The 16,030-nt window shown below is 57.2% G+C and overlaps 1 protein-coding gene across 1 annotated transcript in view; it reads right to left on the bottom strand.

Annotated features, from left to right (window-relative positions):
• Window positions 1–2,800: 2,800 nt before the first annotated feature.
• LOC104562001 (myosin-7) overlaps window positions 2,801–16,030 on the bottom strand; it is a 35,029-nt gene continuing 21,799 nt past the window's right edge. The window contains exons 26-39 of the mRNA XM_062019875.1: window positions 12,508–12,897; window positions 12,292–12,418; window positions 12,076–12,194; window positions 11,516–11,712; window positions 11,121–11,304; window positions 10,877–11,042; window positions 10,671–10,795; window positions 8,781–9,089; window positions 8,502–8,705; window positions 8,252–8,377; window positions 7,883–8,158; window positions 7,385–7,480; window positions 2,902–3,036; window positions 2,801–2,821 (exon numbers count right to left, since the gene is read on the bottom strand). Of these exons, the coding sequence (XP_061875859.1) occupies window positions 2,801–2,821; window positions 2,902–3,036; window positions 7,385–7,480; window positions 7,883–8,158; window positions 8,252–8,377; window positions 8,502–8,705; window positions 8,781–9,089; window positions 10,671–10,795; window positions 10,877–11,042; window positions 11,121–11,304; window positions 11,516–11,712; window positions 12,076–12,194; window positions 12,292–12,418; window positions 12,508–12,897 (2,475 nt within the window). The remainder of the gene's footprint in view (window positions 2,822–2,901; window positions 3,037–7,384; window positions 7,481–7,882; window positions 8,159–8,251; window positions 8,378–8,501; window positions 8,706–8,780; window positions 9,090–10,670; window positions 10,796–10,876; window positions 11,043–11,120; window positions 11,305–11,515; window positions 11,713–12,075; window positions 12,195–12,291; window positions 12,419–12,507; window positions 12,898–16,030) is intronic.

Raw genomic sequence — 16,030 nt, forward strand, 5'->3', positions numbered from 1 at the left:
TGGTGGTCAACAGCTCATGGGGGGAGTTGGGTGACCTAGAACCAGTCATGGGGGGGGTCACATTGACCATCCTTGTGGCCTCTTTGGTGGTCAACAGCTCATGGGGGGAGTTGGGTGACCTAGAACCAGTCATGGGGGGGGTCACATTGACCATCCTTGTGGCCTCTTTGGTGGTCAACAGCTCATGGGGGGAGTTGGGTGACCTAGAACCAGTCATGGGGGGGTCACATTGACCATCCTTGTGGGCTCTTTGGTGGCCAACAGCTCATGGAGGCCGTTGGGTGACCTAGAACCAGTCATGGGGGGGCACATTTCCCACCCCTATTGGCTTCTTTGGTGGCCAATGGCTTAGGGTTGGGGTTGGGTGACCTAGAACCAGTCATGGGGGGGTCACATTGACCATCCTTGTGGCTTCTTTGGTGGCCAATGGCTCATGGAGGGCGTTGGGTGACCTAGAACCAGTCATGGGGGGGATGTGGTGGGACATGATGGGATGTGGCAGATGGGATGGGATGTGGTGGGATGTGGTGGGAGGTGGTGGGATGTGTCAGATGAGATGGGATGTGGTGGGACATGATGGGATGTGGGATGTGATGGGACGTGATGGGATGTGGTGGGACATGATGGGATGTGGCAGATGAGATGTGATGGGATGGGATGTGGCAGATGGGATGTGATCGGATGTGGTGGGACATGACGAGATGGGATGTGGTGGGATGTGGTGGGATGTGTCAGATGAGATGTGGTGGGACATAATGGGATGTGGTGGGATGTGATGGGATGTGGCGGGATGTGATGGGATGTGGCAGATGGGATGGGATGTGGTGGGACATGATGGAATGTGTCAGATGAGATGGGATGTGATGAGATGGGACGTGATGGGATGTGGCAGGTGAGATGGGATGTGGTGGGACGTGATGGGATGTGGTGGGACATGATGGGATGTGGCAGGTGAGATGGGATGTGAGGGGATGTGATGGGACATGATGGGATGTGGTGGGACATGATGGGATGTGATGGGATGTGATGGGATGTGGCAGATGAGATGGGATGTGGTGGGATGTGGCAGGTGAGATGGGATGTGGTGGGAGGTGGTGGGACATGTGAGATGTGGTGGGACATGATGGGATGTGGTGGGACGTGATGGGATGTGGTGGGACGTGATGGGATGTGGCAGATGAGATGTGATGTGATGGGAGGTGGTGGGACGTGGGAGATATGGTGGGACGTGATGGGATGTGGCAGGTGAGATGGGATGTGGTGGGAGGTGGTGGGACATGGGAGATGTGGCAGATGAGATGTGATGGGACATGATGGGATGTGGGAGATGTGGTGGGATGTGATGGGATGTGATGGGATGTGATGGGATGTGGGAGATGTGGTGGGATGTGATGGGATCTGGTGGGATGTGATGGGATGTGGTGGGATGTGATGGGATGTGATAGGATGTGGCAAGTGAGATGGGATGGGACATGATGGGACGTGGTGGGACATGATGGGATGTGGCAGATGAGATGGGATGTGGTGGGACGTGATGGGATGTGGTGGGACGTGATGGGATGTGGTGGGATGTGGTGGGAGGTGGCAGGTGAGATGGGATGTGGTGGGATGTGATGGGATGTGGCAGATGAGATGGGATGTGATGGGATGTGGTGGGATGTGGTGGGATGTGATGGGATGTGGCAGATGAGATGTGATGGGACATGATGGGACGTGGTGGGACATGATGGGATGTGGCAGATGAGATGGGATGTGGTGGGATGTGATGGGATGTGATGGGATGTGGTGGGATGTGATGGGATGTGGCAAGTGAGATGGGATGTGGTGGGAGGTGGTGGGACATGGGAGATGTGGTGGGACGTGATGGGATGTGGTGGGACGTGATGGAATGTGTCAGATGAGATGGGATGTGACGAGATGGGACGTGATGGGATGTGGCAGGTGAGATGGGATGTGGTGGGATGTGGCAGATGGGATGTGATTGGATGTGGTGGGACATGATGAGATGGGATGTGGTGGGATGTGGTGGGATGTGATGGGATGTGGGAGATGTGGTGGGATGTGATGGGATGTGGCAGATGAGATGTGGTGGGACATAATGGGATGTGGTGGGATGTGATGGGATGTGGCAGATGGGATGGGATGTGATGAGATGGGACGTGATGGGATGTGGCAGGTGAGATGGGATGTGGTGGGACGTGATGGGATGTGGTGGGACATGATGGGATGTGGTGGGACATGATGGGATGTGATGGGACGTGATGGGATGTGGTGGGACGTGGTGAGATGTGGCAGATGAGGTGGGTTGTGGAGGGACATGGGGGTTGTGATGCTGTTGGGGCCCAACCACATCCCCTACCAACCCCCTCCCCACACCAATCCCCACCCCACACCAACCCCCTCCCCACACCAATCCCCACCCCACACCAACCCCCTCCCCACACCAATCCCCACCCCACACCAACCCCACCCCACACCAACCCCACCCCACACCAACCCCCTCCCCACACCAACTCCTCCCCACACCAACCCCCTCCCCACACCAACCCCTTCCCCACACCAACCCCTTCCCCACACCAACCCCTCCCCACCCCAACCCCACCCCACACCAACCCCTCCCCACACCAACCCCACCCCACACCAACCCCCACCCCACACCAACCCCTCCCCACACCAACCCCTCCCCACACCAACCAACTGCTGCTCAACAACATTTATTGGTGCCCCAAGCTCGGGGTGGGCTGTGGATGGGACGTGTGGGGCAGACCCAAGGGGTCACCACTTGTTGGGCTCCAGAGCTTCACTCCTCGTTGAGTCCTTTCTGATGGAGACAGACAAAGGGAGCTGTGAGGGTGGGCTGAGGGGGGCAGGGGGGGACAGGGGGTGGCTGTGGGGTCCCACCTTGGCTCCCATGTCACGGCTCTTGGCCCGCAGCTTGTTGACCTGGGACTCGGCGATGTCGGCGCGTTCCTCAGCCTCGTCCAGCTCGTGCTGCGCCTTCCGGAACTTGGCCAGGTTGGTGTTGGCTTGTTCCTCCTGGGGTTGGGGGTAGAAGGTGGTGGGACATCAGTGGGGCTGCCCCATGTCCCACTGACCCATCTTCCAGCCCCTTCCCTCCAGTGTTATCCCACCAACCCACCATCTCCTCACCTTCCCTGATGTCTCCTCATCATCTCTCCAACCTTCCACCCACCCACCCATCTCTCCAACCTTCCACCCACCCACCCACCTCTCCAACCTTCCAGCCTCCCTCCCACCCATCTCTCCAACCTTCCAGCCTCCTCTCCAACCTTCCACCCATCTCTCCAACCTTCCATCCACCCACCCAACCACCTCTAGAACCTTCCAGCCTCCCACCCATCTCTCCAACCTTCCAGCCTCCTCTCCAACCTTCCACCCTCCCACCCACCTCTCCAACCTTCCAGCCTCCCACCCATCTCTCCAACCTCCCACCCACCTCTCCAACCTTCCAGCCTCCCACCCATCTCTCCAACCTTCCAACCACCCTCCCACCCATCTCTCCAACCTTCCAACCACCCTCCCACCCATCTCTCCAACCTTCCAACCTCCCACCCATCTCTCCAACCTTCCAACCTCCCACCCATCTCTCCAACCTTCCAGCCTCCCACCCACCTCTCCAACCTTCCATCCACCCACCCAACCACCTCTAGAACCTTCCAGCCTCCCACCCATCTCTCCAACCTTCCAGCCTCCTCTCCAACCTTCCACCCTCCCACCCACCTCTCCAACCTTCCAGCCTCCCACCCATCTCTCCAACCTCCCACCCACCTCTCCAACCTTCCAGCCTCCCACCCATCTCTCCAACCTTCCAACCACCCTCCCACCCATCTCTCCAACCTTCCAACCTCCCACCCATCTCTCCAACCTTCCAGCCTCCCACCCACCTCTCCAACCTTCCAGCCTCCCACCCATCTCTCCAACCTTCCACCCACCCACCCACCCATCTCTCCAACCTTCCACCCACCCACCCATCTCTCCAACCTTCCACCCTCCCACCCACCCATCTCTCCAACCTCCCACCCACCTCTCCAACCTTCCACCCTCCCACCCATCTCTCCAACCTCCCACCCACCTCTCCAACCTTCCACCCACCCACCCATCTCTCCAACCTTCCAACCTCACACCCACCTCTCCAACCTTCCAGCCTCACACCCACCTCTCCAACCTTCCACCCTCCCACCCATCTCTCCAACCTTCCAGCCTCCCACCCATCTCTCCAACCTTCCAGAGTCCCACCCACCCACCTCTCCAACCTTCCAGCCTCCCACCCACCCACCTCTCCAACCTTCCACCCACCCACCCATCTCTCCAACCTTCCAGCCTCCCACCCACCTCTCCAACCTTCCAACCTCCCACCCACCTCTCCAACCTTCCACCCTCCCACCCATCTCTCCAACCTCCCACCCACCTCTCCAACCTTCCACCCACCCACCCATCTCTCCAACCTTCCAACCTCACACCCACCTCTCCAACCTTCCAGCCTCACACCCACCTCTCCAACCTTCCACCCTCCCACCCATCTCTCCAACCTTCCAGCCTCCCACCCATCTCTCCAACCTTCCAGAGTCCCACCCACCCACCTCTCCAACCTTCCAGCCTCCCACCCACCCACCTCTCCAACCTTCCACCCACCCACCCATCTCTCCAACCTTCCAGCCTCCCACCCACCTCTCCAACCTTCCAACCTCCCACCCACCTCTCCAACCTTCCAACCTCCCACCCACCTCTCCAACCTTCCAGCCTCCCACCCATCTCTCCAACCTTCCACCCTCCCACCCACCTCTCCAACCTTCCACCCACCCACCCATCTCTCCAACCTTCCAACCTCCCACCCATCTCTCCAACCTTCCACCCACCCACCCACCCACCTCTCCAACCTTCCACCCACCCACCCATCTGTCCAACCTTCCACCCACCCACCCATCTCTCCAACCTTCCAGCCTCACACCCACCTCTCCAACCTTCCAACCTCCCACCCATCTCTCCAACCTTCCACCCTCCCACCCATCTCTCCAACCTTCCACCCACCCACCCACCTCTCCAACCTTCCAGCCTCCCACCCACCTCTCCAACCTTCCACCCACCCACCCATCTCTCCAACCTTCCACCCACCCACCCACCCACCTCTCCAACCTTCCACCCACCCACCCACCTCTCCAACCTTCCACCCACCCACCCATCTCTCCAACCTTCCAACCTCCCACCCATCTCTCCAACCTTCCACCCACCCACCCACCCACCTCTCCAACCTTCCACCCACCCACCCATCTGTCCAACCTTCCACCCACCCACCCATCTCTCCAACCTTCCACCCACCCACCCACCCACCTCTCCAACCTTCCACCCACCCACCCATCTCTCCAACCTTCCAGCCTCACACCCATCTCTCCAACCTTCCAGCCTCACACCCACCTCTCCAACCTTCCACCCTCCCACCCATCTCTCCAACCTTCCAGCCTCACACCCACCTCTCCAACCTTCCAGCCTCACACCCACCTCTCCAACCTTCCAGCCTCACACCCACCTCTCCAACCTTCCAGCCTCACACCCACCTCTCCAACCTTCCACCCACCCACCCATCTCTCCAACCTTCCAGCCTCACACCCATCTCTCCAACCTTCCAGCCTCACACCCACCTCTCCAACCTTCCACCCACCCACCCATCTCTCCAACCTTCCAGCCTCACACCCATCTCTCCAACCTTCCAGCCTCACACCCACCTCTCCAACCTTCCAGCCTCACACCCACCTCTCCAACCTTCCAACCACCCACCCACCCATCTCTCCAACCTTCCAGCCTCACACCCACCTCTCCAACCTTCCACCCACCCACCCATCTCTCCAACCTTCCAGCCTCACACCCACCTCTCCAACCTTCCACCCACCCACCCACCTCTCCAACCTTCCACCCACCCACCCATCTCTCCAACCTTCCAGCCTCCCACCCACCTCTCCAACCTTCCAGCCTCCCACCCACCTCTCCAACCTTCCAGCCTCCCACCCATCTCTCCAACCTTCCAGCCTCCCACCCACCTCTCCAACCTTCCACCCTCCCACCCATCTCTCCAACCTTCCACCCTCCCACCCATCTCTCCAACCTTCCACCCTCCCACCCATCTCTCCAACCTTCCACCCATCTCTCCAACCTTCCACCCATCTCTCCAACCTCCCACCCACCTCTCCAACCTTCCACCCTCCCACCCACCCACCTCTCCAACCTTCCACCCTCCCACCCATCTCTCCAACCTTCCAGCCTCACACCCACCTCTCCAACCTTCCAGCCTCACACCCACCTCTCCAACCTTCCAACCACCCACCCACCCATCTCTCCAACCTTCCAGCCTCACACCCACCTCTCCAACCTTCCACCCACCCACCCATCTCTCCAACCTTCCAGCCTCACACCCACCTCTCCAACCTTCCACCCACCCACCCACCTCTCCAACCTTCCACCCACCCACCCATCTCTCCAACCTTCCAGCCTCCCACCCATCTCTCCAACCTTCCAGCCTCCCACCCATCTCTCCAACCTTCCAGCCTCCCACCCATCTCTCCAACCTTCCAGCCTCCCACCCATCTCTCCAACCTTCCAGCCACCCACCCATCTCTCCAACCTTCCACCCTCCCACCCATCTCTCCAACCTTCCACCCATCTCTCCAACCTTCCACCCATCTCTCCAACCTCCCACCCACCTCTCCAACCTTCCACCCTCCCACCCACCCATCTCTCCAACGTTCCTCCCACCCACCCATCTCTCCAACCTCCCACCCATCTCTCCAACCTTCCAGCCTCCCACTCATCTCTCCAACCTTCCACCCACCCAACCACCTCTCCAACCTTCCAGCCTCACACCCATCTCTCCAACCTTCCACCCTCCCACCCACCCACCTCTCCAACCTTCCAGCCTCCCACCCATCTCTCCAACCTTCCACCCACCCACCCATCTCTCCAACCTTCCAGCCTCCCTCCCACCCACCTCTCCAACCTTCCACCCACCCACCCACCTCTCCAACCTTCCAGCCTCCCACCCATCTCTCCAACCTTCCAGCCTCCCACCCATCTCTCCAACCTTCCAGCTCCCACCCACCTCTCCAACCTCCCACCCACCTCTCCAACCTTCCACCCTCCCACCCATCTCTCCAACCTTCCACCCTCCCACCCACCTCTCCAACCTTCCAGCCTCCCACCCATCTCTCCAACCTTCCACCCTCCCACCCACCTCTCCAACCTTCCAGCCTCCCACCCATCTCTCCAACCTTCCAGCCTCCCACCCACCCATCTCTCCATCCTCCTCCCCCCCTGACCCCCCCAACTTTGAGCTCCCCTCCTGGAGGTGTCGCCATGGCCACCCTCCGGCTCTCACCGCCTCCTCTGCCTGGCGCTTGTAGGCCTTGACCTTCAGCTGGAGCTTGTCCACCAGGTCCTGGAGCCTGACCAGGTTCTTGCGGTCCTCCTCGGTCTGTGAGGTGAGACAAGTGTGGGTGGGACGTCCCCCAGCCCCCTGCTTTGGGTCAGCACAAGAGCCATGAAGGTCAGGAGACCATCAGCGACCTTCTTGGGGGTTGGAACCCTCTGGATGCACCTCAGCCATGGGGCAGAAGGTTCCATTCCCATCTGGCCAAGGTGGCTTCTAGACCCTGCTGAGGTCCCACCTGAGGCTCTGGCTCACTCCCAGCCCCTGGGGACGCCGGGAGGTGGCCCAAGTGGCTCATGGCTCAACCACGTTCTAGGTCACTCTACCCATGTTCTAGGTCCCCCATGTCCCTCTGCACATCAACCCAACCGTGTCTTAGGGCAGGGACGTTGATCCTGGTGGCCACAGGCCCAGTGGGCCACCTCCTGGGCCACCATCCCACCCCACCTGGTAGCCCAGCTCCTTGACCCTCCGCTCGGACTTGCGCAGGCCCTTCACGCTCTCGGCGTTGCGCTTCTGCTCGGCCTCCAGCTCGTTCTCCAGCTCCCTCACACGGGCCTCCAGCTTCTGCAGCTGCTTCTTGCCCCCCTTGAGGGCCAACTGCTCGGCCTCATCCAGACGCAGCTGCAGGTCCTTGATGGTCTGCTCCATGTTCTTCTTCATCCTCTCCAGGTGGGCGCTGGTGTCCTGCTCCTTCTTCAGCTCCTCTGCCATCATGGCTGCCTGTCCCAGGAGACAAGGAGGAGCTGAGAGGCTCGTTCTCCACCAGCCCATGGGAGAAGAAGGCCCAGAAGTCCTTCCCCCCACAACACTGACGTCGGTGATGGCCTTCTTGGCCTTCTCCTCGGCGTTCCTGCACTCTTGGATGGCCTCTTCCACCTCGGTCTGCAGCTGGGAGATGTCAACCTCCATCTTCTTCTTCTGGTTGATGAGGCTGGTGTTCTGGAGGAAGGGAGTGAGGACCTCAGGAGGTGTCCTCGGAGCTGATGCCACATCCCTCTCCCAGAGGAGATCCTGGCTGCCCCGTGCCAGGACACCCAACGTTCCTCCTGGAGGACGTTCTCACCTGCGAGTGGAGGAGCTGGACCCTCTCACTGGCCTCCAGCAGCTCCTGCTCGGCCAACTTGCGGCCCCTCTCGCTCTGCTCCACCACAGCTCGCAGCTCCTCCAGCTCTGCCTGCAGGAGGTTGTTCCTCCGCTCCACAATGGCCATGTTCTCCTTCAGGTCCTCGTTGGCCCTCACCACATCATCCAACTGCAGCTGGGTGTCCTGTGGGGAGAAAGAGGGTGAGCAGAGTGAGCAGCTCCATGGAGGCTGCTGATGGTGGGACAACCCAGGAGGTACCTTGAGGTAGCCCTGCAAGGTCTTGACTTGCTTCTGAGCCTCAGCAGCCACACGGTTGGCGTGGCCCAGCTGGATCTCCATCTCGTTGAGGTCGCCCTCCATCTTCTTCTTCAGCCTGAGGGCCTCGTTGCGGCTGCGGGTCTCGGCGTCCAGCGAGGTCTGCAGCGAGTCCACCACCCGCAGGTGGTTGCGCTTGGCCTGCTCCATCTCCTCGTCCTTCTCGGCCAGCTTGCGCTCGTAGTCAGCCTTCACCTGGTTGAACTCCAGCTGGGCCCTCAGGATCTTGCCCTCCTCATGCTCCAGGGTGGCCTGAGGGGAGTGGGAAGGAGCTTTAGGAGCACTGAGGAGAGCGGGAGGAGGCCTGGAGCGGTCAATGGGATCAACTTGAGACCCAGTGGGGTCAACCGATCATCCAATGAGATCAACTGGGTCATCTTGAGACCCAACGGGGTCAACTGACCAACCAACGAGATCAACAGGATCAATTTGAGACCCAATGGGGTCAACTGACCACCTCATGAGGTCAATGGGATCAACATGAGACCCAAGAGGTTCAACTGACCACCCAATGAGATCAACTGGGTCATCTTGAGATCCAGTGAGGTCAACTGACCATCCAGTGAGATCAACAGGATCAATTTGAGACCCAATGGGGTCAACCAACCACCTCATGCGGTCAATGGGATCAACTTGAGACCCAGTGGGGTCAACCAACCACCCAATGAGATCAACTGGGTCATCTTGAGATCCAGTGAGGTCAACTGACCATCCAGTGAGATCAACAGGATCAATTTGAGACCCAATGGGGTCAACTGACCACCTCATGAGGTCAATGGGATCAACATGAGACCCAAGAGGTTCAACTGACCACCCAATGAGATCAACTGGGTCATCTTGAGATCCAGTGAGGTCAACTGACCATCCAGTGAGATCAACAGGATCAATTTGAGACCCAATGGGGTCAACCAACCACCTCATGCAGTCAATGGCATCAACTTGAGACCCAGTGGGGTCAACCAACCACCCAATGAGATCAACTGGGTCATCTTGAGATCCAGTGAGGTTAACTGACCATCCAATGAGATCAACAGGATCAATTTGAGACCCAATGGGGTCAACTGACCACCTCATGCGTTCAATGGGATCAACTGGAGATGACCCAATGAGATCAACTGACCACCCAATGAGATCAACTGGGTCATCTTGAGATCCAGTGAGGTCAACTGATCACCCAGTGAGATCAACAGGATCAATTTGAGACCCAATGGGGTCAACTGACCACCTCATGCGGTCAATGGGATCAACTGGAGATGACCCAATGAGGTCAACTGACCATCCAATGAGATCAACAGGATCAATTTGAGACCCAATGGGGTCAACTGACCACCTCATGCGGTCAATGGGATCAACTGGAGATGACTCAATGAGGTCAACTGACCATCCAGTGAGATCAACTGGGTTATCTTGAGCTCCAGTGAGGTCAACTGACCACCCAATGGGGTCAATGGGATCAATTTGAGACCCAGTGGGATCAACCAACCATCCAATGAGATCAACTGGGTCATCTTGAGCTCCAGTGAGGTCAACTGACCACCCAATGAGATCAACAGGATCAATTTGATACCCAATGGGGTCAACCAACCACCTCATGCAGTCAATGGAATCAACATGAGACCCAACAGGGTCAACTGACCACCCAATGAGATCAACAGGATCAATTTGAGACCCAATGGGGTCAACTGACCACCTCATGAGGTCAATGGGATCAACTGGAGATGACCCAACGGGGTCAACTGACCATCCAGTGAGATCAACTGGGTCATCTTGAGATCCAATGAGGTCAACTGACCACTCAATGGGGTCAACCAACGACCTCCCATCGACACTCACCTCGGCCTCCTCCAGCGCCGCCTGGAGCTCCAGCTTCTCGGCGTCCAGCTGCTTTCGGACCTTCTCCAGCTCGTGGATGGTCTTGTGGCCGGCGCCCAGCTGCTCAGTGAGGTCTGAGATCTCCTCTGCAGGGGCAAGACACCAGCAGGTCGGTGCTTGGTGGCAGAGGAGGAGGTGGTGGGACAGGGGGACGTGTTTGGCCTCACCTTGGAGGTTCTTGTTCTCCCTCTTGAAGGTCTCCAGGTGCTCGAGCGACTCCTCGTAGGCGTTCTTCAGCTTGAAGAGCTCGGTGCTGAGCGACCTGGCCTCCTTCTGCGACGCCTCCAGCTCCGTCTGCGACTCCTCGAACTTCTGCTTCCACTCAGACAAGACCTGGGGGCAAACCAGGGGTCACCCAGCCTCCCACCCACCCCCCCAGCTCACCCCCAGCCCACCTCCACCAGCTCCCACCTTGTCAAAGTTCCTCTGCTTCTTGTCCAGGGCGGCGGCGGCGGCGTTGGACCGCTCCAGGTCTGCCATCAGGTCCTCGATCTCGTTCTGCAGCCGATGCTTGGTCTTCTCCAGGGAGGAGCACTTGGCATTGACGGCCTCCACCGCCTCCTCGGCCTCCTGCAGCCTCTGGGCCAGCTTCTTCCTGCCAGAGGGATGGAGACACCAACCATCAGCCCCATGCTGAGGTCACCCACCTCCAAAATGAAGGTGCCCATGAGCAGGAGGGTTCTGGAGGTCTTGAGGGGTCCAGGTTGCTCAAGGGAGGTTCTAGGTGCCCCAAGCTGGGCATGCTCTAGATGGTCTAGATGGTGGAGGGGAAGGGAGGTGCCACCAGCCGTGGGGAGGTGACTCACTTGGCCTCCTCCAGCTCCTCGGTGCGCTGGATGGCGTCTGTCTCGTACTTGGTCCTCCACTGGGCCACCTCGGAGTTGGCCTTGGAGAGCGAGCGCTGGAGCTCGGCCTTGGCCTCCGTCTCCTCCTCGTACTGCTCCCGCAGCAGGTCGCAGTCGTGCCGGGCCGACTGCAGCGCGTGGGCCAGAGCGTTCTTGGCCTGGGCAGGGGGTGAGGAGAAGGTGAGACCACGGGGTCCACGTCACCCAGAGCCACCTTGACATCCTCCCACTGGGTAAGTGCTGCTCTTCATCACCCCAACCCCAACAGAGCTTCTGTGGACCTTAACCCAGCTTCCTCCAGGTGACCCAACCTTAGGTGTCTGGACTGATGGAATGTCCTCTAGACCAACCCAAGCCGCTGTCATTGGGCTTTCTTAGACCTCTCCAGTCCTTCTTCTCCTTCCAGGAGCTCAGGCTGACCCTCTGTCTCCTCTCAGTCCCAAACCAGCGCCCTCCTTGACCTTGGAGGTGTCTTTCCCCACCCACCTTCAGCCACATGGACCTCCCTAACAAAGCCCTACCTTGGCCTCTTCCTCCAGCTGCCTCTTGAGGTCCTCCAGCTGCTGGGTGTAGGTGAGCTTCCCTCGTGTCAGCTGGTTGATGAAGGCTTCTTTCTCCTCCAGCTGCCTGGAGAGCTCACCTGGGGGTTGGAAAGGTGGGCGGTCAACTCACTGGAGAAGCCCCCAAAGCTTGGGTAGAGGGTGGCCAGTTGGGTTGGGGAAGAGCAAAGCCCTCACCGTTCTCCGTCTGGAGCTTGGCCCGTTGGGTGGTGAGGTCGGTGACCATGCGTTGAGCCTCTTCAGACTTGGCCCGGTGCTCGTTCATCTGGTCTTCCATGGTGCGACACATCTTCTCCAGGGTGGCCTGGAGACAGGGGTCAGGGCAGGGAGATGAAAGGGAACGTGCGTGGAGCACCGGGAGAGTTCTCCCCTGGAGACCCACGCTCCTCTCACCTTGGCCTTGAGGAGCTGCTCCATGTTGGAGCCAACATCATCCAGCTCCAGCTTGAGCTCGCTCTTCTCCTTCTCCAGCTTCTGCTTGACGCGCTGCAGGTTGTCGATCTGCTCGCCCAGCTCGGCCGCGCTGTCGGCGTGCTTCTTGCGCAGCGCGGCCGCCGTGGCCTCGTGCTGCAGCGTGGCCTCCTCCAGGTCCCGCCGCAGCTTCTGGAACTCGGCCTCCCGCTTCTTGTTGAGCTCCAGCTGCACCGAGGTGGCGCCACCAGCCTCCTCCAGCCGCTCGCTGATCTCCTCCAGCTCCCGCGACAGGTCCGAGCGCAGCTTCTCCACCTTGGCCCTGCCCGTCCGCTCGGCCTCCAGCTCCTCCTCCAGCTCCTCGATGCGCGCCTGAGCGCCGGGACATGGACGGCTTGGCTCTTACCTGATGTGTGTGCTCAGCACAACCTCGCTCTGGAGACTCTTCAACTCAACCCAACCCACTGGAGGCTCTTCAGCTCAATCCAACCAACTGGAGACTCCTCAACTCAATTAAGCTCAACCCAACTCACTGGAGACTCTTCAACTCAACTCAACCCAACCAACTGGAGACTCTTCAGCTCAATCCAACCAACTGGAGACTCCTCAACTCAATGAAGCTCAACCCAACCAACTGGAGACTCCTCAACTCAATGAAGCTCAACCCAACCAACTGGAGACTCTTCAACTTAACTCAACCCAACCAACTGGAGACTCCTCAACTCAATGAAGCTCAACCCAACCAACTGGAGACTCTTCAACTCAACTCAACTCAACTCAACCCAACCCAACCAACTGGAGACTCTTCAACTCAACTAAACTCAACCAACTGGAGACTCTTCAACTCAATGAGGCCCAGCCCAACTCACTGGAGACTCTTCAACTGAACTGAACCAACTGGAGACTCTTCATCTCAATGAAGCCCAGCCCAACTCACGGGAGACTCTTCAACTAAACTCAACCGAAGTCACTGGAGACTCTTCAACTCAACTCAACCCACTGGAGGCTCTTCAGCTCAATCCAACCAACTGGAGACTCCTCAACTCAATGAAGCTCAACCCAACCAACTGGAGACTCTTCAACTCAACTAAACTCAACCAACTGGAGACTCCTCAACTCAATGAAGCTCAACCCAACCAACTGGAGACTCTTCAACTCAACTCAACTCAACCAACTGGAGACTCCTCAACTCAATGAAGCTCAACCCAACCAACTGGAGACTCTTCAACTCAACTCAACTCAACCAACTGGAGACTCCTCAACTCAATGAAGCTCAACTCAACCAACTGGAGACTCTTCAACTCAACTCAACTCAACTCAGCCCAACTAACTGGAGACTCTTCAACTCAACCCAACCAACTGGAGACTCTTCAACTCAATGAGGCCCAGCCCAACTCACTGGAGACTCTTCAACTGAACTGAACCAACTGGAGACTCTTCATCTCAATGAAGCCCAGCCCAACTCACTGGAGACTCTTCAAGTAAATTCAACCCAACCAACTGGAGACTCTTCACCTCAACTAATCCCAACTCACTGAAGATTCTAAAACTCTACTCAATCCAGCCAACTGGAGACTCTTCAACCCAACCAACTGGAGACTCTTCAACCCAATCAATTGGAGACTCATCAACTCAATGAAGCCCAGCCCAACTCACTGGAGACTCTTCAACTCAACCCAACCAACTGGAGACTCTTCAACTCAACTCAACCCAACCAACTGGAGACTCTTCAGCTCAATCCAACCAACTGGAGACTCCTCAACTCAATGAAGCTCAACCCAACCAACTGGAGACTCTTCAACTCAACTCAACTCAACCAACTGGAGACTCCTCAACTCAATGAAGCTCAACCCAACCAACTGGAGACTCTTCAACTCAACTCAACCAACTGGAGACTCTTCAACTCAATGAGGCCCAGCCCAACTCACTGGAGACTCTTCAAGTAAATTCAACCCAACCAACTGGAGACTCTTCACCTCAACTAATCCCAACTCACTGAAGATTCTAAAACTCTACTCAATCCAGCCAACTGGAGACTCTTCAACCCAACCAACTGGAGACTCTTCAACCCAATCAATTGGAGACTCATCAACTCAATGAAGCCCAGCCCAACTCACTGGAGACTCTTCAACTCAACCCAACCCAACCAACTGGAGACTCTTCAACTCAACCCAACCAACTGGAGACTCTTCAACTCAATGAGGCCCAGCCCAACTCACTGGAGACTCTTCAACTCAACTAATCCCAACTCACTGGAGACTCTTCAACTCAACGCAACCAACTGGAGACTCTTCAACTCAACTAAACTCAACCAACTGGAGACTCCTCAACTCAATGAAGCTCAACCCAACCAACTGGAGATTCTTCAACTCAACTCAACCCACTGGAGGATCTTCAGCTCAATCCAACCAACTGGAGACTCCTCAACTCAATGAAGCTCAACCCAACCCACTGGAGACTCTTCAGCTCAATCCAACCAACTGGAGACTCCTCAACTCAATGAAGCTCAACCCAACTCACTGGAGACTCTTGAACTCAACTCAACCCAACCAACTGGAGACTCCTCAACTCAATGAAGCCCAGCCCAACTCACTGGAGACTCTTCAACTCAACCCAACCAACTGGAGACTCTTCAACTCAACCCAGCCAACTGGAGACTCTTCAACTCAATGAAGCCCAACCAACTGGAGACTCTTCAACCCAATCAACTGGAGACTCATCAACTCAATGAAGCCCAGCCCAACTCACTGAAGACTCTTCAACTCAACTAAACCCAACTCACTGGAGACTCTTCAACTAAACTCAACCCAACTCACTGGAGACTCTTCAATTCAACCCAACTCACCGGAGACTCTTCAACTCAACTAATCCTAACTCACTGAAGACTCTTCAACTCAACCCAACCAACTGGAGACTATTCAACTCAATGAAGCCCAACCAACTGGAGACTCTTCAACCCAATCAACTGGAGACTCCTCAACTCAATGAAGCCCAGCCCAACTCACTGGAGACTCTTCAACTAAACTCAACCGAAGTCACTGGAGACTCTTCAAGTCAACTCAACCCAACCAACTGGAGACTCTTCAGCTCAATCCAACCAACTGGAGACTCCTCAACTCAATGAAGCCCAGCCCAACTCACTGGAGACTCTTCAACTCAACTCAACCCAACCAACTGGAGACTCTTCAATTCAACTAAACTCAACCAACTGGAGACTCCTCAACTCAATGAAGCCCAGCCCAACTCACTGGAGACTCTTCAACTGAACCAAACCAACTGGAGACTCTTCATCTCAATGAAGCCCAGCCCAACTCACGGGAGACTCTTCAACTAAACTCAACCAAAGTCACTGGAGACTCTTCAACTCAACTCAACCCAACCAACTGGAGACTCTTCAACTCAACCCAACCAACTGGAGACTCCTCAACTCAATGAAGCCCAGCTCAACTCACTGGAGACTCTTCAACTGAACCCAACCAACTGGAGACTCTTCATCTCAATGAAG

The sequence above is a fragment of the Colius striatus genome, unplaced genomic scaffold (assembly GCF_028858725.1).
Source record: "Colius striatus isolate bColStr4 unplaced genomic scaffold, bColStr4.1.hap1 scaffold_34, whole genome shotgun sequence".
Classification (NCBI taxonomy): Eukaryota; Metazoa; Chordata; class Aves; order Coliiformes; family Coliidae; genus Colius; species Colius striatus.